This window comes from Ceratotherium simum, chromosome 21 (assembly GCF_057802395.1).
Source record: "Ceratotherium simum simum isolate JZ-2026a chromosome 21, ASM5780239v1, whole genome shotgun sequence".
Classification (NCBI taxonomy): domain Eukaryota; kingdom Metazoa; phylum Chordata; class Mammalia; order Perissodactyla; family Rhinocerotidae; genus Ceratotherium; species Ceratotherium simum.
In genome coordinates this window covers 41,166,707-41,192,379 of record NC_141920.1, presented here as the reverse complement: position 1 = coordinate 41,192,379, position 25,673 = coordinate 41,166,707, and the positions used below count along the sequence as shown (strand labels likewise).

At 35.5% G+C, this 25,673-nt stretch overlaps 1 protein-coding gene across 1 annotated transcript in view; it reads right to left on the bottom strand.

The window, feature by feature from the left end:
* Positions 1-25,673, bottom strand: part of LOC106802359 (uncharacterized) — a 662,512-nt gene that overhangs the window by 161,952 nt on the left and 474,887 nt on the right. The window contains exon 5 of the mRNA XM_087444925.1: positions 15,739-15,768. Within this exon, the coding sequence (XP_087301051.1) occupies positions 15,739-15,768 (30 nt within the window). The remainder of the gene's footprint in view (positions 1-15,738; positions 15,769-25,673) is intronic.

Below are 25,673 nucleotides of genomic sequence, written 5' to 3'. Positions count from 1 at the left end.
TAAGTTGTTTGGTTGTTTAGTGACCTTTCTAAATGCCTTGTGTAACGACTACATTCTTTGTCATGTATGGCCACTGAGGTCTCTGCACTGTTAGCTAGTGATTTGATAGGAATTTTCTGAAATGCTTGGAGCCACAAAAAAAAAAAAAAAAGAAAAGAAAAAATACTCTCCCATCTTTCTAGATTGGCTCATGTTGGGGTACTTCCTCAACATTTATTCAGGCTACTTAACAACTCGTCCTTAGCCTTCACGTCCTTCTCTCATTGAGCCTAAAGTTGAGGCAGAGATGCAAATCTAGCATCTTCTCAGGTCTTTTCTGAGCATATATCCAGCCCTGGGCATAGGCATAGCCTTCTGAGTTCTCTGGTATATGCAGGGGCCTTTCAAAGCATTTGTTCCCCCATGTGTTTCCTTCCTTAGCATCTTCCTTCCCAGGTTTTTTTGGTCTGTCTGATGCTTGCATGATTTCTTATCCCTTGTCTTAGGAGGCTGCAGCAAGTATATTTGCCTTTAAATATTTCCAACAAATGCTCTCTGGGGGCTTCCCAAGCCCTGGGAAAGCTCTGAGGTAGGTGAAACAAAGGCAAGGCCTTCAGCTGATCCATCAAGGAGGCAACAAACAGGTCAAGGCACACAACCATAATTCTTTAAGAACAAGGTCTATATTACTCCCTCTAGCACCAGCAAGCTACACCAGGCACATGGGCCACTGTCTTCATGGCCATGGCTGTGCTGGGGAGTGGGAGATGGTAGGCAGGCAAGTTAAAATGCAACAATCCTCTCTCTCACCAAATTTCAGCTATTTCTTTTTCTTTAAGTGTTCTTGTGATTATTGTAAGTTTTTGCTAGATTCGAGAGATCAGAAAAAGTTGATTCTGACAGCTTTCGCCAGCTTAATCATTGCTTTACTGGTGGGATGGAGATTTGGAGTTCCCTACTCTGCCATGTTTGGTGATGTCCCTCATAGGAAGAATTTTTATTAGCAATTCAATTTCTTTACTTGTCTTAGGTTGATTCAGACTTTATATTTCTTCTGAGACAGGTTTGATAATATATATATTTCTAGGAATTTGTTCAGTTCATCTAAGTTGACCAATATTTTGGCATAGGGTGTTCATAATATTCCCTTTTAATCCTTTTAATTTCTTTAGGGTCAGTAGGGATGTCCCTTCTTTCCTTCTTCGTATTGGTAATTGGTGTCTTCTATTTTTCTTGATTAGTCTAGCATGTGGTCTATACTGGAAAATGTTCTATGTTGCTTGAGAAGAATGTATATTCTGCAGTCATCAGGCAGAGCATTTTAAATATATATACTGGTTAGGTTGAGTTGGTTGATGGTATTGTTCCAATTTTCTACATCCCTGTTGATTTTCTGTCTACAAGTTCATTCAATCATTGAGAGTAGAATATGGAAATCTCCAATTATTGTTGAATATACTATTTCTCCTTTCAATTATGTCAGTTTTTCCTTTATGCATTTTAAGACTCTGCTATTAGATGTTTATAATTGTTATATCTTCCTGATGTATTGACCCTTTCACCATGATAAATTATACCTCTTTATCTCTAGTAATATTTCTTGCCTTAAAGACTATTTTGTCTGATATTAACTTAGCCACCCCAACTCTCTTATGGTTACTGTTTGCATGGTATATTTTTCTCCATCCTTTTACTTTCAACATACTTGCATCTTTGAATGTAACATATGTCTCTTGTAGAAAACATTATTATTTTCCTATTGGTTACTCCAGGGATTACAGTATGAGTCTTAATTAAAGTAGTCTTAATTTATCACAGTCTTCTTCAGATCAATATTAACTTAATTTTGGTGAAATATATAAACTTTGCTCTAATATATCTTCATTCTATACCCTCTTGTTTGTGCTACTGTTGTGATATACAGTCCATTTATGTATGTTATAAACTAAACAATCATATCTTTTAAAGAATAGAGGAAATGAGAAAAAATATATTTATAGAATCTTTTATATTAACTCATGTATTTATCATTTCTAGTGTTTTTCATTTTTTTGTGGTTTCACATTACCATTTGGTGTAGTTTTCCTTCAGCCTGAAGGACTTTATTGTTTCTTATAAGTATTTCTTATAAGAAAGTTCTGGAGTCTTTGTTTATCTGGGAACGCCTTTATTTCACCTTCATATTTTAAGGAGTTTTGGTAGGTATGGCATCCTTGGCTGGAAGGGGTTTTCTGGTTTTGTTTTTCTTTTGGCATTTTGAATATGTTATTCCATTACCTTCTGCCCTCCATTGTATCAGAAGGCAAGTTACCATTAATCATATTGATGGTCCCTTGTACACGATGACTTATTTTTCTCTTGCTGCTTTCCTAATTTTCTCTTTGTCTTTCAACAGATTTTCTGTTGCATGGATCTCTTTGTACTTATCTTATTAATGATTCTTGGAGTTCCTAGATGTGTTTTCCTAGATTAATGTTTCTCATCAAATTTGAGTTTTTGGCCATTATTTCTTCAAATATTTATTCTTTCTCTTTTTCTATTCTCTTTCTGGGACTCTCATTACACATATGCTGGTATACTTGCTCTTCTCCCACAGCTCTGTGAGGCTCTGTTCATTTTTCTTCAATCTTTTTTCTTTCTCTTCTTCAGATTAGATAATTTCAACTGATCTATCTTCAGGTTCACTGATTCTTTCTTCTGACATCTTCAGTCTGCTATTAGTCCCTCTCAATGCTTTTCATGTTACTGCACTCTTTAAATCCAGAATGCTATAATTTCTCTCTCATTATTGAGAATCTCTACTTGTTGATTCATTATTGTTGTACTTTCCTTTAATTATTTAAACATGATCCCTTTAGTTCCTTGAATATATTTATAATAGCTGTTCTGAACTCTTTGTCTGCTAAATTGAACATCTGGGGACACTCAGTCACAGTTTCTCTTAACTGCTTTTTTTTTTGTGGTAAAATGTAGCTAAATACAATTTACCATTTTAACTGTTTGTAAGTACACAGTTCAGTGTCATCAAGTGCATTCATATTGTTAGGCAATCATCACCACTATCAATCTTTAGATTTTTTTTCTTCCAAAACTGAAACTTTGTACTCATTAAACAATAACTCCCCATTCCCCTGGCCCCTGGCAACCACCATTCTACTTTTTGACTGCTTTTTTTCCTTCTTGGGTATCAGTCACAGGTTCCTGTTTTTTTGCAAGTTTCTTTCTTTTTTTTGAAAACTGAACATTTTTGATAATATATTGTAGCAACTCTGGAATCTGATTATTATCTCTCTGAAGGTGGTTGTTGTGTTATTGTTGGAAAGTTTTTTTGTTTGCTTGTTTGTTTTGTTTGCTTTTTTTGTTTGCTTGTAAGCCCACTTACCTGGGCTAAATCTGTGAAATATATCTTTCCCATCAGGAACAGTCTGAGATATCTCTGCTTAGGTTTTTAAATTCCTGTTTTTATTTTTAATTCTGGCTCGCTAAGGGTTGCCCATGTTTCATTGAACTTAGTTGTCAGCCAATGATTGGACAGTCAGCGACAATGAGAGTATCACACTACATAGTGCTAGCCCGCGAAAAGGTTAAAATTCAAAATGCAAAGTATGGTTTCTACTGAATGCATATCACTTTTACATCATCATAAAGTCTAAAAATCATAAGTTGAACCGACCATCTATAAATGTCTTTGTGGTCTATGTCCTGCAAAGCTGACCCTGCAGCATGGACTTCATATATGTATACCATACTTGTGAGTCTGAAGCCTTGGGTATGCTCAACCTCCAGGAAGCTGCAGACACTGGGGGATATTTAGCTAAGCAGAAGGCTTTGTGGCCCTTGCAGCTGTTTCTGAGAAATGCCTTGATTTTTTGTCAGAAATAACCCTGTAGGAGAACCAGAGGAGGTGTTTCAGTTATAAGCTCCTGACATATTACCTCTTGCTTATTATCTCCTAGAGAATGCTCCAATATTGAGCATTTCACAGTCCTCTTGCTTCTTCCTCTCAGTTGTTCATAGTTGTGTCCATTGACACTCCCCACACATAAGTTCTGTTCAGCAGTGCTCCCAAAGCCAGTTTTGGAGATTCAGATATTTAAGCAGCTTCAACCTTCTCTGAGCTAAAGCTTGACTTGCATCACCTTTTCAGACCTGGAACCTAGATACCAACCCCAGTGCTGGCCCTCGAGCTCCAGATTGTGCCAGAGTCTCCACTGCTCTCATTCAGATCCAGGACCAAGGGCCCCCGTAAGGATACCAGGTCTTCTCTGCTGTCCTGCAAGTTACAGCACACTCACCACCCTCTACCCCTTGTATGCCAAACAAGCTTCTGCTGGGTTCCTCCTTCCCTCCTTCCACTTCCAGGCCTGGCTGCCTGCTGGACATACACATTATATGGGTTCCCAGTTCTCTTTTGTGGGATCCCTTGCTTCTCCCCAGTGGCAAGTAATTGCCTGAATAGGAAAATGCTGCTGTTTCCTTTTCTTCTTCCCGTGCTTTGAGAGACAGCCTCAGCACATATCCTGCCCTGAAGGATGTGTTTAGCTCACCTTCTCCTGGCCTTGTAAAGTTATATGAAGCTGGAATACCTCATAATCTAGGGTATAATAATTTCTGACTCTGGGCATTTAAATGCTTTAAAGAAAAGTGCCTTACAACCACCACTACACCGGATAAAACGAACTACTGTTAGAATAATCTTTTATCTATACTTATATGTAAAATCCTTGGGCTTATTTGGGGTTAATTAAAGCATAATTATCTATATTACCTTCCCACAAAAGAAACTCTCCTCTACCACACACAGATATTTGGATTTCTGTTATCCAACAATTCAGGTTATTCCTCTTTATTTGGAAGTAACATCACCACATATTACAATTATTCAGCACCTTTCATCTTTCAGTTTTAGACTGTAATGATAATAATAATGACAACTACAGTAATAACCATTTATGTAACACTTTGGATTTGAAAAGCACTTTACGGTGAACAATTAGTCATTCCACCTCTGTAAAGTAGTTACGTTATCATTATAACCATCTTTTCAGAGGAGAAAACTAGGACACAAAATAAAGAATTTGTCCTAACTCATAAAAAGAAAAAAAGCAATTAATGACTTTTGGCCAAAGACAGAGCTGCAGCAATAAGTAATCAGGTAAAGCAAAAGGACTTTCTGAGTGGACCATGGGTCCACAATGTTTGTGACTGGACTCCTGGGATCTCCTTGGACTTGTTGCCATTCAGAACTGGCCAGGTTCATTCCTCTCTACACCCCACTGCATATCTCCAGTTTTGGGGTAACTGAAGGCAGCTCCAAAGAATGGAACAGGATTCTTAATAGTGCCAAAGTTGAAAAGATTATAAAAGTGGCTTTCAAAGAAATTGCCCCAACTTGTACTACTGGAGCCACAACAGATATAGTAAAGAAAACCATTCTCCCCCACAAACTGAAGGGATATAATCTAGTGACTTAGAAAACAAGAGCCTTGACCTGTAGCATTTTCCCTGGACCTTTATTTCCTACCGTGTACTTACAGATCACATTTAGAGCCTCCTTGGGTATAAGGGATAAATATTTAAAACAGGAGCTCAATAAACTTTTCCTTTGTATAGTTTTGAAAAGATTTTACCTTTAACACAAGTAGATAAGCTATACAAGCATTATACTACGGCTACTACATAATTAGGTAGATACAGACATATCCTGGAAGCTGTGTAAAGTACTTCCCAACTCTAAATTATTTGTTTTTAGATATGAATTTGTGCTTCTAAGCACTTAGGTCCCATTTAGCTAGCCAAACACAGTGGGAAAGCTTATAAAAGTACAGAATTATTACCAAAGAATTTCCACTTCTGAAAAGAGAGCTCTCATTTTTTTTTCTTTTTTATTTTGCAATGATTTATTTCTATCTTTGATCATGCTTTACCTATCTAAACACGCTTGACAGACTGACAAGCTTTACATTTTTTCCAAAAAGTTAACTATAAAACAAAAATATAAAAGTAATCTAAAATAATATTTACCAATTATGAAACTACATTTTAAAATGCAATATCCTCAAATCAAAAACAAAGTGGAAACAAATGAATATAAATAAGTATCCACTGGAAAGCATAAACACACAGAAAGATTATCTTTTAGAGATACATATTAAGATCATATATGGAGGAGAAATCCATACATTAAAAGAGACATAAAGACATACCAACCAAACAGTCTATAAATCTTATTGGTATCCCAATTCAAGCAAACACTGTAAAAATAACATAATAAATAGGAATAATATGAACATTGAATGAACATTTGACAATATTAAAGATCTTTTTAAGAATGATACTTTTATGATGTTAAAATAAAAAAATAGAAAAATACACTCTCTACCTTTTATAGGTGCATATCAAAATATTTACAGATAGAATAATATGATTCTTGCATTTGCTTCAAAATAATCTAGATGTTTGACTAGATGGAGGTGTAGAGGACACAAGATTGGCTATGAGTTAAAAACTGTTGAAGCTGCATGATGAGAAAATTGGATTTATTATATTATTCTATCTACATTTGTACATGTTTAAAATTTTCTACACTAAAAACTTTTTAAAATAATAATATAACAGACTTGATATACCAATCTTTTTTTGGGGGTAGGAGGTGGGTTCAAGGTCCCTCTTACTCAAGTTTATATTTCGGTAGTTCTTTCAGGAAGGGTCTATGATCAATTTATTTTTCAATATTTATCTGAAAAGGTCTTTATTTTTGCCTTACTATTGAATGATAGTTTTTGTGGGTAAAGAATTCCAGGTTGACCTTGATTTTCCTCAGACATTACTTTATTGCCTTTTAGTATCTATTCTTGCTGATGATTTAGCTGTCAGCGTAATAATTGTTTCTTTGTAGGAAATACCTTCTTTCTGGTGTCTTTTAAGTTTTTATCTTTCTATTTTATGTTCTATAGCTTCACTACAATGTGTCTATGTCTTTACTTAATTTAATTTTTCCTCACTAAAAATCAGTATGTAAATTCTATGGAATAATTTATTTCATTGGCAATTGTGAAAAATTATCAGCTATTATCTCTTCAAATGTTGCCTTTCTTTCAATCCTTTACTTTCTGGAATTCCCACTGTATATATGTTGAATGTTATCCCTCTATCTGCCTTGTCTCTATCCCTCTCTTTCATATTTACCATCTATTTATATCTCTGTGATGCATTCTGGGTAATTTCCTACAGTGCTGTCTTCTGGGTCACTAATTCTCTCTTCAGTTTTATCTAATATGATGTTATAAAATCTATTATTAGAATTTTCACATTTGCCTTTTTGACCATGGTATTTTATCATTTTCTTAGGGTTTGGAATCTCATTTTTATATCTTTAATCACATTAAACATATTTATTGGTATTTTCTATTCTCTTTTAGGGTGCTATCTAGCTACCTTAGGTTCTTGGGAGTCTAATCCTGATGTCCATTGTGACTCTTGCATATTTGGTGTGCATTTTGGACTTATTCCTCATTTTTTGTTATAAGAGACTATCTTTTAGAAGAGTTTTAGACTTATGGAAAAATTGAGAAGATAGTACAGAGAGTTCCCATGTACTTCAACCCAGTTTCCTCTATTATTAACATCTTAAATGAGTATGGTACATTTGTTACCATTAATGAACGAATATTGACATATTATTATTAACTAAATTCCATAGTTTATTTATATTTCTTTAGTTTTACCACGTCTTCTGTTCCAAGATACCATCCAGGATACTACATTACAATTAATTGACATGTCTGCTTAGGCTCTTCATGGTTGTAAGAGTTTCTCAGACTTCCCTAGTTTTTGATGACCTTGATAGTTTCGAGATATACTGATCAAGTATTTTGTAGGATGCCCCTCTATTGGAATTTATCTGATATTTACTCATGGTTAGATTGGAGTTATAGGTTTTTGAGAGGAAAATAACATAAGTAATGTGGCATTTTCATTACATCACATCAAAGGTACATCCTATCAACATGATTTATCATTGCTGGTTGCAACATTGATTACCTGGCTGAGGTAGTGTTTATTAGGATTCCTCACTGTAAATTTCCTCATGTTTTTTGTAATTTCTAATAATGAGATCATCTTGGCAGGGCTTTTTTCTTTTGTGGGAATACCCTGTGCCCTGGGTGTTTGGCACTTACCTCCAGAGTGATTTTAAATCTGCCTCTGATAGTAGCCCCTAGGACCAATTTTTGTGTTCATTTCTTGTGTTTGGGATTCTCAGATATAAAGAAGTTGCAGGCTCAGGATACTTAATTTTTAGGGGAGTCTTCCTTGTAGTTTTCTTGAGCCAGTAGGCAATTTTTTTCAAGTCCACCCTTCCACTGAGAGTGTAACAATTTGAGGATCTTGGCTTTAGGTGAGGATCTAAGCTTTCACCTCCTACTTTATGCAGTCTTATTTCTTATCCCCAATTGAGAACAAGCCCCATAGCCCCTGATGTCCAATGCCCCATCACCATCTGCACTACCACAAAGGCACCTACAGTATATAGTTTATGTTATAGTTTTGGTAATCAGAGGAGAAGGCAAGGCAGGAAGGATCTTGCGTTGATGATGACCACCAGCTTGCCCAGTTGCTCTGATGGAGGTTTGCTGCCAACACCACTAGCACCAGAGTTCCCTTCTTCAGTTCTAACACTGTTCACTCCATTTTAAGTGGCATGCCTGGACGGTGAGAGGAAACTGTTTAACCAAGGTCTGGATAATATGACTGCAGAACAGTGAGGAGGATGACTGAAGCAAAGCAATGCATCTATAAGTTATCTATATCAAACAGTAGGAAATACAACTGAGTGGGTCATTTCCTTCCTCTCCTGGGAAAAGCTACTCATTCTCTGAGATTGCTCCAGTGTCACCTCTTCTGGAGGCCTTCCCTGACCACTCCAAGATGTTGACTTCATCTTCTCTGCTTCATTTCTCCTGTATTAAGAACTTTTCTAGTTCTTAAGATATTACTGTGTAAATAAATACTTATACCTCTGACTGCACCTAGTTATAAGAATCTTTGCTACCTCAATGTCAAGACTAATATACAGAGGTAATCAATACATGCTGTTGACGGAGAAAGAGAAAAAGGAAGGAAGGAAAGAAAAAAAGGGAGGGAAGGAAGGAGAGGACAAAGGTAGGTTGGTTCAGTATGTAACTGAATGTTATCAGACCTGGCCTGGCTCCTGATCCCTGCATTCTCTTTCCCTTCTCCTTCCTCATATCTGGACCTCCCAATCTCCTCTCACAGGCTTAACCACCTGCAATGCCCAGGATCAATCCCACCTGGGGCAGTCAAGATTTAAGCCTTATTTTCTATGGTTTAGCATCACATCCCTTTCTATAGCTCTGCTCCTAAGACTGGGTCCCTAATCTGGCCAAGGCCAGGCCTCTTGAGTTTCTCTCGCCATGCTGCTCTCTCTTTCAGGACTGAGAGGCTATTGCTACTCTCCAGGCCCATGAATTGGACCCCTCCACCTGCCGAGCTTAGGCTAGCTGGCTAACTCACTGCCAGACACGCTTGATTGACTCTCAAGGGACAACCCCCAAAACCCTACTTGCTTTAACATGCCTTGGTCCTTCACTGCTCAAGCCCCAATACCCTACCTGCTTTAACTGGCCTTGGTCCCTCACTGCTAACCATTATCCTAGATTCCTCCCAGCATGCCCAAGGCCTCGCCAGGTCTCAAGGGCTAACAAGAGTGAAAAACAGAATCACTGTAGGGATTTTGAGCAATGGAGTGATACATGCCAGGGGAAAACCACTCTGTGTATGGGGGGAGGGTGAGAGGCCATTCCGCTCTGCTTGTGAATGTTTAAGAAGTAATTTATGAAAACATACTGGTTAAACACACTCGAAAAGCCCTTTAAACACGTTACTTTTTATGTGAGGAATCCTTGGCAGCAACTCAGATTTTTTGTGAAAAGAGGACTTTTCAGGATATCTGTTTTGCTTTTTGAAGAAGGAATCTGATGCCTGACACCCATTCTATTGTGGTTAAAGTATCATTTTAATTGAAAAGATCCATGCAAGGAAAATCCTTGAACACCTGAAAAAACATGGGGAATTATAATTGCTCAGATAATTCAGCCGAACAGGAATCGTGATTGGTCACAGGGAAAGGGCTGTGTTTATTGCCAAATCAATAATCAATACTGACACACAGTAGTTACCAAATTAGTATTTGTTGAATGAATGAATGAATGAACATGTGTACATATGTGTGTTTGTGTGTAGAAACAGATGATGGGTGGGTGGAGATACACTGATGGTATGTATTGTATGACATCAAATAGTTTTACGATGTCACTACTTTTGAAGCATGCATTTCGACACCTCACACCAACTGCCTTAATATGTAAATGGATATTAATAATAAAAAAGCATTAGGAATTCTCTCTGCAAGTAGAACAGTCCAAACAAGAAATGATAGTTCAGAGGAGCAGTTACTAACCCCAGTTCACTGAACTTTGTTAATCTTTGGGTCCACTTTAAGGGGCACAAGGAGAGCAAGAAGCCTTTGGAGGTGGGGAAGGCCATAATATATGCTATGTTCTTTATTCTAGAAAAATGGCTTTCTCACACATTCCATCTGGGGCTGAGTGTTTATTTAGTGGTATTTGCTTACACTTAGAGTTTTTAAAGTTAACCTGCCACAGAATCACCTCAAGGATAAGGTATCGGACACAAACATATATATATACACCCACATATATATGTATATGATTAAAACCCGAGTCCTATAAAGTTATGTGTATAAAAAGCCAACCTTAAATTGCCACTCTGTCAGGAAATGTCACTTTAAATGTCTAACATTATGCCTCAGGCTTCAGCACTCAGGAGTTTTGACAGACTAGAAGAGGAAGCAAATCCCATAAACAATGTCCTGTTTGGTTCTATCAGCAGGTTCTGGTCTTATGTTAAGTATTGTGACAACAAAAGGGAAAAGACATTATCTAAAGTAAGAGACTGTAAATTTTGTTCTGGTCTACTATGTAACCATCTGAAAGGAATTAGCTCTTTAATTTTTATATTTCTTTCTAATTCTGTTTCTTGACATAATTTAAGGCTGGCTGCAAAGATTTTTTTTATTATATATTCCAAAAGGACAACATCAAAGAACTCTGTGCATGTAAAATATTCTTATTACAGATGGGTGAACATGTATTTAAAACGAAATGTGGTCTAAGACTGAACCTCAAAAAAGGTATGGATCTGGGTAGCAATCCAAACGTACCGTAAGACAGTGCCACTGTATGTACTTTCAAATTATCGATTTAGCTTGAGACTTGTAAAAATAAAGCAAGGAAAGCATCATCCATATCTCAGCTGCATGTTTTCCTGTCCTCTCATTCATTTTTCCTGGTGTAAACAGAGTTACCTACCTGTGCACAGAAAAAGCAAATCTGAAGAGCGAAGATATATTAAAAACCACAGAGCAAAGGCAAAGAGCCCTAGAGTGAGAGTTAAGAATCCTGTCTTTTCATTCAATCTTTGCCCTTTATAAACTGCATAACCTTGAAGAAGTCACCAAATCTGTCTCATTTCCCTCAACCATTAAAATAATAATAACCATAAAAAGAATAATAATGATGATGATGATGATGATAATAATAATAATAATAAATAACACTGATCTCATTTGAGCACTGTGGCAAAGACAGTGCTATGTATTTACCATACCATTTCCTCTTCCCTCTTCCTGGGAACTCTGGAAGACTCCATTCTTCCCAGCCTTCCTTGTAGGTAAGTTGGGGATCACTTGCCTGAATTCTGATCAATGAAATACGAGCAGAAGTGATGTAAGCCACTCCCAAATTGGGCTATAAATATATCCCACAAGATTCTCCAGCTCTCTCTTCCTGTTCTGTGACATCTTTAGCAGCCACATATCACATAGTGTAGCTACAAGATATGGAAACAGCCTGGGTCTCTGTGCCACCGCCTATAGGAGAGCGACCAATCCTACTCAAACTATGATGTAAGCAAGAAATAAACCTTGTTTTATTAAGCCACTAAGATTTTTAGGGTATTTGTTACCACAGCATATTATAGCCTATCCTGACCAATAACAAGACTAAACGAGAAAATAAAATTTACTTGTTTTATATATCAGTATCCTATACACCTATACAGAGTAGTATTGGTAGCAATGATGGAAATCATATAAAATATTAAGAGAAATTCTAAGGTTTTTTTGACATTATACCATTACAGAGGTAATGTAAAGTCTTCCTGAAAGGTAGAATCCAGTCACTATAGACCAGCCACACACTTACTTAAGAAATTAGTATATGTCTCTGCCTTTAACACATCTCATAAATATAGACAGAGATGATCCATTTTACCAAGGAGTTCAATTGAAATGACTAGGTAGTCATGACCCCATCACCTATGTTCATTACAATGAACTGTAGACAGTGACACTAAGTTCCTAGAAAGAGTGAACTCTGGCCCAAAGATGAAAATTCACACCAATGTGAAATGATTCTCTCACTTTAAAATCAGAACTGAGAGGATGATTGTGACCATTTTTAAAAATATCCTTTTAGGAAACCTCTCTTCTTGGTTATAAGCACTCAAAAAAGAACAATAAAATGCTAAGATTTTATGAACAATGCAATTTTGTATACACTGATTTTGTCTAAATTTCAAGTACTATTACATAGAATTTGAGGAAAGCCCTCCTGAGGACCTGAAAAAATGGTACTTAAGGTACCATTATTATTTTTTATGCGGTGTCAAATATTCTTGATTAAATTTAGTCATTCAAAGAATTATTCCCATTAGAGGCTTCTGAAGGGATATTAATTCAAGTCAATAAAAGGAATCTTTGATTAAATCCAAGAGAATTACATCAGTTCAATTGCTCCTTATTGGATGATTATTAGGTGTTACTTTACAAATATCACTGAGAGGATTAAAAAGATTTGTCACTGGAGCCGAAGGCCAAAAATCAGTTCAGACAAGGCTAAAAATATTCCTTAAATTTAATTTTTAAATGCAGCTTTCCAAAAATCAGACATGTACTTTAGAGCAATCTTGACATCTCTAGAAGTGCAAAAATGAATTTAAACCTGTCAATGACCTATTTTAATGAAAGGAATTACAGTCACCTTAAATACTTGTAATTTATCTGCTTGATGATGCTTAGTTGCTAATTTTAGAATTCAGAAATTAGAAATTATGGCAAATAACTGCATTTAGCAAAATCAACTGTCTAGAGGAAGACAGTAAAGTATATACTTCAGGGAAACAGAAAACTGAGATTGCCTATTCCTGAATGTCTTGCCATTGCTAAATATTCATAATGTATATTCTCACACAGGTTGGAGGCACCATAAGGAAATACAGGTCAAGTCACTAGAGTTAATTCTATACATACTAGTGTATGTATACACATATTGAAACAAAGCAGCTTGACAAGGCTTCCTGAACAGTAGCCTGCCTTCCTACTATGGCAGGGACTACTCATTGTCCACAAAACCTCCACTGTCTCCTTCCTCTTTAGAAAGTAGAATACTGTTTTTGATGAGCACATTGCTTCCTGGAATAAACAAAGATAAGGAGAATAGAATGGTGGTTACCAAAGGGCAAGGGGTGGGGGGGAAGACAAAAGGGGTAAAGGGGTACATATGTACAGTGACAGGTGGAAACTAGACTTTTGGTGGTGAACATGAGGCAGTCGATAAAGAAGCTGAAATATAATGATGTACACCTGAAATTTATACAATGTTGTAAACCAATGTGACCTCAATAAAATTATTTAAAAAATAAAAACTACATGTATCCATGAATGAATATTCCACCAAGTTCAAGCATAACGTGGGACTTCAGGGAAAGCTGCTTAAAGAAAACTGACACATCTTTCTGGGGCCGCCTTTTTCATTTTTTGCCTTTCTTACTCCTCCTGACTCCTATATTTATGATAGCTAGAGCTCCAGTAGCTATCATTGACCCTGAGTTCCATGCACTAAGAAGGAAGAGGAGAAAAGTAAGAGCTTGAGTGCTTAATGACACTAAGGAATTACCACACAACCATTCTAGTCCACATCTAGACTACTTTTACACAAGCCAAATGCATTTCTATCTCCTTTAAGCCACTATTATTTTGAGGTTTTCTTTTATGGGCAGCGAAATGATTTTAACTAATATACAAATCAGTTTTTATTTATTTTTTTTTAATTTTATTTATTTTTCCCCCCAAAGCCCCAGTAGATAGTTGTACGTCATAGCTACACATCCTTCTAGTTGCTGTATGTGGGATGCGGTCTCAGCATGGCCGGAGAAGCAGTGCGTCGTGCACGCCTGGGATCCAAACCCGGGCCGCCAGCAGCGGAGCGCGCACACTTAACCGCTAAGCCACGGGGCTGGCCCTCAAATCAGTTTTTAAAAATAGATAAGAACAATAAATTAACTGTCTAGCTAATTTGTCTGTTGTTTTAACTTGATGAATTTATTTACGTAGACTCAACTTTAACTCTCCTTTATCTCATTTAACAGTAATAGTCAAATTTTTAAAAATATGTCTTGTAAGAAAATCAGCACTATGGACTATTTATTTTAACAACGTTTCTTAACATATTACAAGAGACCTACAGATAAAAATTTACTGAGAATCCAACTCTTAAGGAAAATATTCCCTTCTAATACCCCAAAACTACAAAAAAAAAGTACAATGAGAAATCCTGTAGATCTATATTTTCTAAAGTAATTTAGGGAAGAAGAAAAGAAATACTCTGCCATATAAGGTGCATTGACATGTGATAATATGAAGAGCATTTTCTAGTTTAAGCTGTTTTCTATTATTCCTATTTCCAAGATTCTGTTTTAAAAAATCTATTGATTCTTACATAGGAACAACTGTTAAAAGTTTAATTTCCAAATAAAATTTACACTGAAACCTCTTGATGAAGGCCAGGGAATTATTTGAAAGTCTAAAGCTCTGTAGAACCACATTTACTTCAACCATGTACATGATAGAGGGAGCAAGAGCGAGAGGGAGAGGGAGAGAGAGTGAGAGAGAAAACAAACCCACTTATGTCCCTCTCGGTCTTAAACGAAAAGGACCCTATTCTATAGTATACTTTTTTCCTCCCCTATGGACTGGGGCTAGGAAAGCTTTCATCTTTCAACCTAGAAATAAAAATAATAAATAGTTACAAGATTTTAGTATAAAAAAAAAAATTCCCAGTACAGGAATCTCTCTCTTCCTCATCTCACTTTCTCTCTTTCTCTTTCTCCTCTAAATAGGCTGAAAGAAAAAGCAAAGTGCCAATATTAATTTCTTTTTTATTTTTCACAGTAAGTGGCTGTTATATTAAGCTCTCAGGCTACAACATCGTAATTTTTTTAAGTCACTATGATGAACAAAAACAAAAACCACAAGTTTCCAAATGTATTGTTTTAGAATTCATATTAAAAAGACTCTGTCATCTGCTATACGTGTGCTCGTCTCAGTAGCTTATAGCTGTTACAGCTTATACCAAAGGTAGAAATACAAAGCTTGAAGAGAAAAAAAATAGTATTCCACAGACTTTGAAATCAGTTAAAATAACATTTAGGCAAACCCAAGGTATTTCTATTCTAAATTATTTTCTAGAACATTAGCATTTTTGTGGTTGATGATTACAGCTAAATTAATTTTCTTTCAAGTATCACAGCACTTACTTGACATCTTGTGGTTGTTGTAATAAAAAATGTATTTTAAGTTAAGTGATGTTCAGGACTTACCACCTCCTCCTCCAAGAAGACTGGCATTTGCTGTTTAAAAGAAAACAAAACAAAATAAAAGACATTAAAAAAATATATAAAAAATGTCATATGCCAGATAGTTTAAGAAAAAGCTGGTAATGATCATGTCTCTTATAAACACACACACACAAAATGCGTATTTTCATATAAAGACAGTCTTTATTACTCTTTTATGATGGTATGAAGATTAAAATATTTCACTATTTTTATCTCTTTTTTCTCTTCAAATGATAGTTTTTATAACATACTTCCTTGTAATAAAATTAAGTACATATTGCAATCCTTTTATTTTCCATTCTGTATCTAAATTAATCTTCGGGGTTCTCCATTTTATCAAGTAGAGACAGAACAATGTTATTTAGGCAATTTCAATGATTTCAAAGGACAATGTAGCATGAAATTATAAGGATAATTTTAATTAAATTAAACACCATCAAATAAAGCTATCTCAAGACACTTTCAGTAAGATCTCTTAAATAGTAACAGATTTATTACCTTTAGCATTAACTTTTTATCTGAGGGAAAGAAATAAATTTTAAGCATCTTTGTAAAACAATGCTGTGCCATTTCTTACCCAGTTATTCATTATTTTAGCACACATATTTACAGAAGCCAAATAGTAAGCAAAATATAAGATAATTCCATTTGGAGTTCTTTCAAGAGGTAAAATTTTCAGAAAGTTCCATTGCAGATTCTGCTGAAGCATTATGCCTATGTTTATCTAGTCATTATAATAGCCAGAAAACAGAAGTTAACATATACTGCACTGAGCTTTATTCCATAGAGTTCTTATGTATCATAGGCATTATCTCATGCTATCAAAAAAGAAATTCTGTAGCAATATAAAGAAAGTATGTGATAACCAAGGTCTCTCTCTTTGTGGAGAAACATGAGCTACCAAAAGATTAAAGAAATCATTTAGGAAAGAAGAGTAGGAGTCTTTAACTTGAATTTTAGTGTGCTGTCCACAGACCATGCATTGCCATAATTAAGAGAAGCAAATACCAGAGTGTTAATGATTCCATCAATAAATAATGGATCATTTTAAGAACAAATGCCCATATCCATAGTTCCATGAGTTTAAATACATGATGGCTTGCTAATTATTGCAACGCTACAGAGAATTTCATGAAAATTCATGGAGAGAAAACGCCTTTGAAGGTTTTCTCAATATGTCAATATTAGAGCATCAAATCTTGTTCCACATGATTTTCTCTTCCAAGTACAGGGACATATAATTGTTGCTCTTGCCTTCCACTCAGTGCTTTGGTCACAAACACGGACTAAATAGCAATGCCATTATTCAACCATAAACAAAACTCACTTCTGATATCATCGAGTCTTCTGCTATCCTATCACCTCAGGTTCCCAAATCCCTCTGACTTCACAGTGAAAAAGTGTATGTTACATAGATGGTAGCCAGGACTTAATGTCCTACCTCAAATCAACCTTTGTAACTGCTGAAGCAGTAACTTGTTGAAGGGGCACAAGGAAAGATGTTGCGAATTCTATTTTGGTTCCATATCCCTTAGTGGATGGGGTAAATTTCATGATCAACCCCTGTCTCTTGGCTAATCCAAATATTTTCTAAAATCTTAGCTACATGCATTTATAAAACTGCATGGTATTTCACATGCCTGCTGATTTTTTATTTTTATATTTGACTGAGAACTAGTTCCCTATCTATAGATTTTCCAGATCCCTGAAACCCCATCTGTTATCCTCCAATTTTCACATGTTCATTCATAAAAAACAGGTGTTTCTAAAAACAAACAATAATAAATAGTAGCTTTTCACTCAAATTATCATACCCAGAAGCACAATAAAAGATATAGCCTACTTTCACCCAATGTTTTGCTCAATAAAGGTGGAGGTTGCCTGTTTTGAGAGCATAGCTCAAGGCCCATCTGTTTAACCAGGCACTTGTCCAATAGATGTGGGTGGATGAGCGGGAGTAGGTGTAGGAACTGGAATTCCAGTCCTGGAGAACCATCAAGTCAATTTATGTCAGATGTGTGCTCATGTCTAGATAAGCATATCTGGTCACATTTTAACATCAACATAGAACTATTTTATAAAATTGTGGCATTCTACATAGTGCACCATCACTTTTAAGATAATTTCATGTACATTACCACTCATGTAATAGAATCTTAATCTAAGCTGCTTAAATATATTCAAAGCAATTCTACTAACTATAATCCTGATGATTATTTTTCTAAAGAATCTATCAAATTTAATTCTATTTTATCAATTTCTGTGCTTTAACAATTAAAAAATAAAATGTTTACTTTATTAGCAAAAATATCAAGGCAATTTTCTTCAGTAAAAGGGACATAGATGCAGGCAAATAAAAATGAACCTTTATTATGATTTCTAATATCACTTTACCTTCACAAAGCATCCTATTCATAACTTATCCTCAACATTTATTGGTCAGGTGGATTAATATTATTTCTTCCATTTTACAAAAATGAAAATGACTTTTGTGTGTCTAAAATTAATAGCCATTTAATTTCTACTTAATTATCCAATAAATTGAGGTATATCCCAAACAGATAGGAAGCCTCTAAAGACAAGGTCTGAGTTTAACAGTTTGCACCTAATGAGCTCTCAATACATGTTTTCTAATGGTGAGATAATTGGCAGATTTAGTCCAATTTCTTTATTTGCATTTAAGAGGTATTTGTTTGCTGAAGTGTGTGGAAAGAACAACTTGGGTCCTTTTTCTTCCTGTAAAATCAAGGACTGTTAACCTCAAAGTTTATTTGGAAATACTTAGTGATAAAGAATGTATGAAATATACTTATATATTGTGACCCTTATCTAGGTCCCTTACTAGAGGGAATTTTGGACATGCCTCTTGTTATTCCTAGAGTTTCACAGAGAAGGAAAAGGAGAAAAAGAACAAAGAAAACTTGAAGTTTATGAGCATGGTGCCATTGCTCCTAAAGTAAGATTTTAAAATCTCTTTTCTGAGCATGCTTACTAACCAACACTATTTTCCTTCACATTTTCCTAAATAAAGTACCCTTTCTATTACCAGAGGAAGCAGAGGGAAGATTCAAGATACAGGAAATGTCTCAAAGACTGATTCAATGAGAAACCAAAATGAGCCATCACAAATTCATGAATCTGTGTATTGTACTTTCTCCTCTCCCAAAAATAACAACTCAATTAGATTATCAGTTTCACTGTTTATAAAGCGAAAACAACATTGAACACAAAATGGCTGAGAGAGTTACCTAAACCTAATTTCCAAGTGGCAAATTTGGAGAATTTATTCATAATACTCTGAGCAGGTGGTTAATTTTTTTAAGTTTGAGAGTTTAAAAAGTTTAAAAATTGTTTTAGTTTAAAATTGTTTTCTTCTATTTGAACTCAGTTTTGAATCTTTTAATTAAAATTATCAAATTTCCATAGGTATAAATATTCATTTTTAAATTATTAAAGCCAAAAAATAAATAAATACAATGTAGGAATCCTTTTCTTGGGATAATTAGCCTAAATGAAAAATGGTCATGGTAGTTGCCAATAGTGTCATTACTTTATCTTCTCTCAAAACACAAATGGAATATTATACTACCTTCTTCCTAAAAAACATTCTCTTAAATGACCCTGTGTGTAAGTGTGTGAGTGTGTGTGTGCGTGTGTCTGTGTATCATTTTAAGAATATAATTATATTGTGGATCAAATCATGAAAAATAAAATTACTATATACTAGAAGTAATCTTCCATTAATAGAAGCTCCTAGATGGAATACATGGCATAATGTTATTAGAAATATAAGACAAAACTATAACTTAGACACATAAAGCACTTTTCCTCCCTAGATCTCAAAATCCTTTTGTTTGTATAGGGTAATGGAAAGAATACTGAACTGAGAACCACGTAAGCTCTGTTTTAATTCTGCCTCAGTTACTAGACAGCTAAGTGATTTGGACAAGTTATAGTCAACTACCTTATTTATCTTCTTCCATCAGGAAATTTAGAACCAATCAAGCATGGCAAATAGGTTTCAAACAACTATGATTCATTAATTAGAAGAGACTGTACTTCTGATGTGAGAAAGGTTCTGAGGCTAAATCTAGGTTCAGTGGAAAAAAGAACCATGATCAATTAATAACGTTGGTCACTGTCAGAGGGGGATAGGGAGAATTAAAATGGCAGCACACATGCCATATACTGGGGATTTCTGTATCAGATGACTTCTCTTAGATGTAACAGTTTTTGATGCAATCATCTTAAAAAACAAAACTGCTAAACTAATGCATATAATATAATCCAGAGCTGAGAGAGGTAACCCATGTTGACTATGAGCCAAATTGGCCTGATAAGTGTTTGGAACAATTTTTTATTCCACTTGCCCAATAATTTCTATTATCTCTACAGTAATTATTTGTTTTCCACTCCATTTCTACCCCCACCCAAGACTATCTGTCAAACAAGCAACAGCCTGGGAGACTAGTCTTTAAACATTGATTAAAACTATTTGTGCAGGGTTTTTGTTTACTTTTCATCATTATAAAGGAAATTATAGTTGCTTTCATCCTAACAGGATCCTGACCACCTAGCTTAATTTATTTATTCTGCCTTCTTATTATAATAGAGCAATGGGTTGTCAAAATGATTGTTGGCAAAAACTTTCCCAGGAGCTTCACTTAAAACATCATTTCATTCACAACATGTTATCCTAAAAGATACAAAAGCCAAAATATCACCCTTTAGAATGGCACACATTATATTCCATACACTTTGAAAGTCAAAGTAGGAAGTGCTAAAAAATCTGGTAAGATTAAAATTCCAAGCACGTGCATGACTTTAGAACCACTTTGTACAGGGAGCAACCATCTCAACTGACAGCTGTGGAAATAAAATCTACACAGATAAATACAGCCATCAATTTGGTAACAGCTCTCTGTTCATGCTTTACTAGATTTACACCTTCTAAACAAAATCAACAGAATACCAGACATTTTGGGCAATGGTATAATTTCCTGCTTTGAAGCTGACAAAGAGACAAAATTAAGAATAGGCTTAACCACCTCACATGTAGAAACCAGGCATAAACACATGATTAATACTTCACATTTTATACTTACTGTAGAATCCAAAGGAACTATTGATTATTCCAAGGACTGTGTGGTTTGTATAAGCTGTAACACACTACCAAGTCAAAAAAAGAATCCAGTGAGCCCGGCTATTGATAAATAGGTGAAAAGGCATCGGAATTAGAAAACTTACTTGGGAGTACTAACAAATAAAACAAAACAAAATTACTCTGGTTGAAGTAGGAGGGAGGAGCTAGAGCTGCCCCTATTTTGTCAATCGGCCTTCACCAGCTATCATTCTGGGTGCTCAGCGACTTCTAGGAATACTGCAACGTACCATAGGAGGAAAACAACTATTTTGTCCAACTCCTTCATTTTACAAATGTGGAAAGTTAAAAAGCACCAAAGACGTTAGGTAACTTGTCTAGGAACAGACCCAGGAGAAGTACCTACCACGCAATAATGCCAATTTCAAACTGCAAAGATATATATACATATAGATAGATATATCTATATGTATTTTTTTAACTTTTTTTATTGATGTCATAATAGTTTATAACATTGTGAGATTCCAGTCGTACATTATTATTTGTCAGTCACCATATAAATGCGCCCCTTCACCCCTTGTGCCCACCCCCCAACTCCCTTCCCCCTGGTAACCACCAAACTGTTCTCTCTGTCCATGTGTTAGTTTATATTCCACATATTAGAGAGAGGTCATAGTGTTTGTCTTTCTCTGTCTGGCTTATTTCACTTAACATAATACCCTCCAGGTCCATCCATGTTGTTGCAAATGGGACGATTTTGTCCTTTTTTATGGCTGAGTAGTATTCCATTGTATATATATATACCACAACTTCTTTATCCAATCATCTGTTGATGGACATTTGGGTTGCTTCCATGTCTTGGCTATAGTGAATAATGCTGCAATGAACACAGGGGTGCATAAGCCTCTTTGGATTGTTGATTTCAAGTTCTGTGGATGAATACCCAGAAGTGGGATAGCTGGATCATAAGGTATTTCTATTTTTAATTTTTTGAGATATCTCCATACTGTTTTCCATAGAGGCTGCACCAGTTTGCATTCCCACCAGCAGTGAATGAGGGTTCCCTTTTCTCCACGTTCTCTCCAAGGTTTGTTATATTTTGTCTTGGTGATTATAGCCATTCTCACGGGTGTAAGGTGATATCTTAGTGTAGTTTTGATTTGCATTTCCCTGATGATTAGTGATGTTAAACATCTTTTCATACGCCTATTGGCCATCTGTATATCTTCCTTGGAAAAATGTCTGTTCATATCCTCTGCCCATATTTTGATTGGGTTATTTGTTTTTTTTGTTGCTCAGTTGTGTGAGTTCTTTATATATTACGGAGATTAACCCCTTGTCAGATATATGGTTTGCAAATATTGTCTCCCAGCTGGTGGGTTCTTTTCATTTTGATCCTGGTTTCATTTGCCTTGCAGAAGCTCTTTTTTTTGGTCTGAACAAATGGGTCTGAAGTCCCATTTGTTTATTTTTTCTTTTATTTCTCTTGTCCAAGTAGACATGGAATTCAAGAAGATCCCTTTATGACCAATGTCAAAGAGTGTACTGCCTACATTTTCTTCCAGGAGTTTTATAGTTTCAGGTCTCACTTTCAGATCTCTGATCCATTTTGAGTTAATTTTTGTGTATGGTGAAAGCAGATGGTCTACTTTCATTCTTTTGCATGTGGCTGTCCAGTTTTCACAGCACCATTTATTGAAAAGACTTTCCTTTCTCCATTGTATGTTCTTTGCTCTTTCATCGAAGACTAGTCGCCCGTAGATGTGAGGTTTTATTTCTGGGGTTCCAATTCCATTCCATTGATCTACGTGTCTGTTTTTGTGCCAGTATCATGCTGTTTTGATTACTATCGCTTTGTAGTATGTTTTGAAGTCAGGGATTGTGATCCCTCCAGCTTTGTTCTTTTTTCTCAGGATTGCTTAAGGTATTCGGGGTCTTTTGTTGCCCCACATGAATTTTAGGATTCTTTGTTCTATTTCCATGAAGAATGTCATTGGGATTCTGATTGGGATTGTATTGAATCTGTAGATTACTTTAGGTAGTATGGACATTTTAACTATGTTTATTCTTCCAATCCATGTGCATGGGATATCTTTCCCTTTCTTTATGTCATCATCCATTTCTTTCAATAATGTCTTGTAGTTTTCATTGTATACGTCTTTCACCTCCTTGGTTAAATTTATTCCTAGATATTTTATTCTTTTTGTTGTGATTGTAAATGGGATTGTATTCTTGAGTTCTCTGTCTGTTAGTTCGCAGTCAGAGTACAGAAATGCAACTGATTTTTGTAAGCTGATTTTGTACCCTGCAACTTTGCTGTAGTTGTTGATTATTTCTAATAGTTTTCTGATGGATTCTTTAGCATTTTCTATATATAAAATCATGTCATCTGCAAACAGTGAGAGTTTCACTTCTTCATTGCCTATTTGGATTCCTCTTATTCCTTTTTCTTGCCTAATTGCTCTGGCCAGAACTTCCAACACTATGTTGAATAACAGTGGCAAGAGTGAGCACCATTGTCTTGTTCCTGTTCTCAGAGGGATGACTTTCAGATTTTCCCCATTGAGTATGGTGTTGGCTGTGGGTTTGTCATATATGGCCTTTATCATGTTGAGGTACTTTCCTTCTATACCCATTTTATGAGAGTTTTTATCATAAATGGATGTTGGATCTTGTCCAATGCTTTCTCTGCATCTATTGAGATGATCATGTGGTTTTTACTCCTCATTTTGTTAATGTGGTGTATCACATTGATTGATTTGCAGATGTTGAACCATCCCTGTGTCCCTGGTATAAATCCCACCTGATCATGGTGTATGATCTTTCTAATGTATTGCTGTATTCGGTTTGCCAATGTTTTGTTAAGGATTTTTGCATCTATGTTCATCATCGATATTGGCCTGTAATTTTCCTTCTTTGTATTGTACTTGTCTGGCTTTGGTATCAGGGTGATGTTGGCCTCATAGAATGTGTCAGGAAGTGTTCCATCTTCCTCTATTGTTTGGAATAGTTTGAGAAGGATAGGTATTAAATCTTCTTTGAATGTTTGGTAAAATTCTCCAGAGAAGCCATCTGATTCTGGACTTTTATTTTTGGGGAGGTTTTTGATTACTGTTTCAATCTCTTTACTTGTGATTGGTCTATTCAGGTTCTCTATTTCTTGTTGATTAAGTTTTGGAAGGTTGTATGAGTCTAAGAATTTATCTATTTCTTCTAGATTGTCCAATTTGTTGGCATATAGTTTTTCATAGTATTCTCTTATAATCCTTTGTATTTCTGTGGTATTCATTGTGATTTCTCCTCTTTCATTTCTAATTGTATTTATTTGAGCCTTCTTTCTTGGTGAGTATGGCTAAGGGTTTGTCAATTTTGTTTATCTTCTCAAAGTACCAGCTTTTTGTTTCATTGATCCTTTCTACTGTTTTTTTGGTTTCAATTTAGTTTATTTCTGCTCTAATTTTTATTATTTCCCTCTTTCTGCTGACTTTGGGCTTTGTTTCTTCTTCTTTTTCTAATTCTGTTAGGTGTAGTTTAAGATTGCTGATTTGGGACTTTTCTTGTTTGTTAATGTGGGCCTGTATTGCTATGAATTCCCCTCTCAGGACCACTTTTGCTGCATCCCATATGAGTTGGTAAGGAGTATTTTCATTTTCATTTGTTGCCAGATATTCTTTGATTTCTCCTTTAATTTCTTCAGCAATCCATTTGTTGTTCAGTAGCATGTTGTTTAGTCTCCACATCTTTGTCATTTTCACAGCTTTTTGCTTGTAGTTGATTTCTAGTTTCATAGGATTATTATTGGAAAAGATACTTGTCATTATTTCAATCTTCTTAAATTTATAGAGGTTTTCCTTGTTTCCCAACATACAGTCTATCCTTGAGAATGTTCTATGCGTGCTTGAGAAGAATGTGTAATCTGTTCTTTTTGGATGGAGTGCTCTATATATATCTATTAAGTCCATCTGGTCTAGTTTTTCATTTAAGTCCACTATTTCCTTATTGACTTTCTGTCTGGATGATCTATCTATTTATGTAAGTGAGGTGTTAAGGTCCCCTACTATCATTGTATTGTTGATATCTCCTTTTAGGTTTGTTAATAGTTGCTTTATGTACTTTGGTGCTCCTGTGTTGGGTGCATATCTATTTTTAAGTGTTATGTCTTATTGGCAGAGTGTCCCTTTTATCATTATATATTGCCCCTCTTTGTCTCTCATTACCTTTTTTATCTGGAAGTTTACTTTGTCTGATATAAGTATGGCAACACCTGCTTTCTTTTGTTTGCCATTAGCTTGGAGTATCGTATTGCATCTCTTCACTCTGAGCCTGTGTTTTTCTTTAGAGCTGAGATGTGTTTCCTGGAGGCAGCACATGTTGGGTCATGTTTTTTAATCCATCCAGCCACTCTGTGTCTTTTGATTGGGGAATTCAATCCATTTACATTTAGAGTGATTATTGATATATGAGAGCTTAATGCTGCCATTTTATCTCTTGTTTTTCAGTTGTTATGTATTTCCTTTGTTTCTCTTCCCATGTATTTTAGACTGCTAATTCAGTTTGGTGGCTCTCTCTGATGGTTTTCTCAGTTTTCTCTTTATTTATCCTTTGTGTCTTTGTTCTCATTTTTTGTTTAGTGATTACCGTGTGGTTTGTATAAAAGATCTCATAGATGAGATAGTCCATGCCCTGATAGCCTCTTGTTCTCTTAGTCTAAGCAGGTTTCATCCCTGTCCTCTTCCCCTTGTAAGTTGTTGTTGTCACAACTTATTCCATTATGTCTTGTGAATTTGTGGTTAAAATGAAGTGATAGTATTTATTT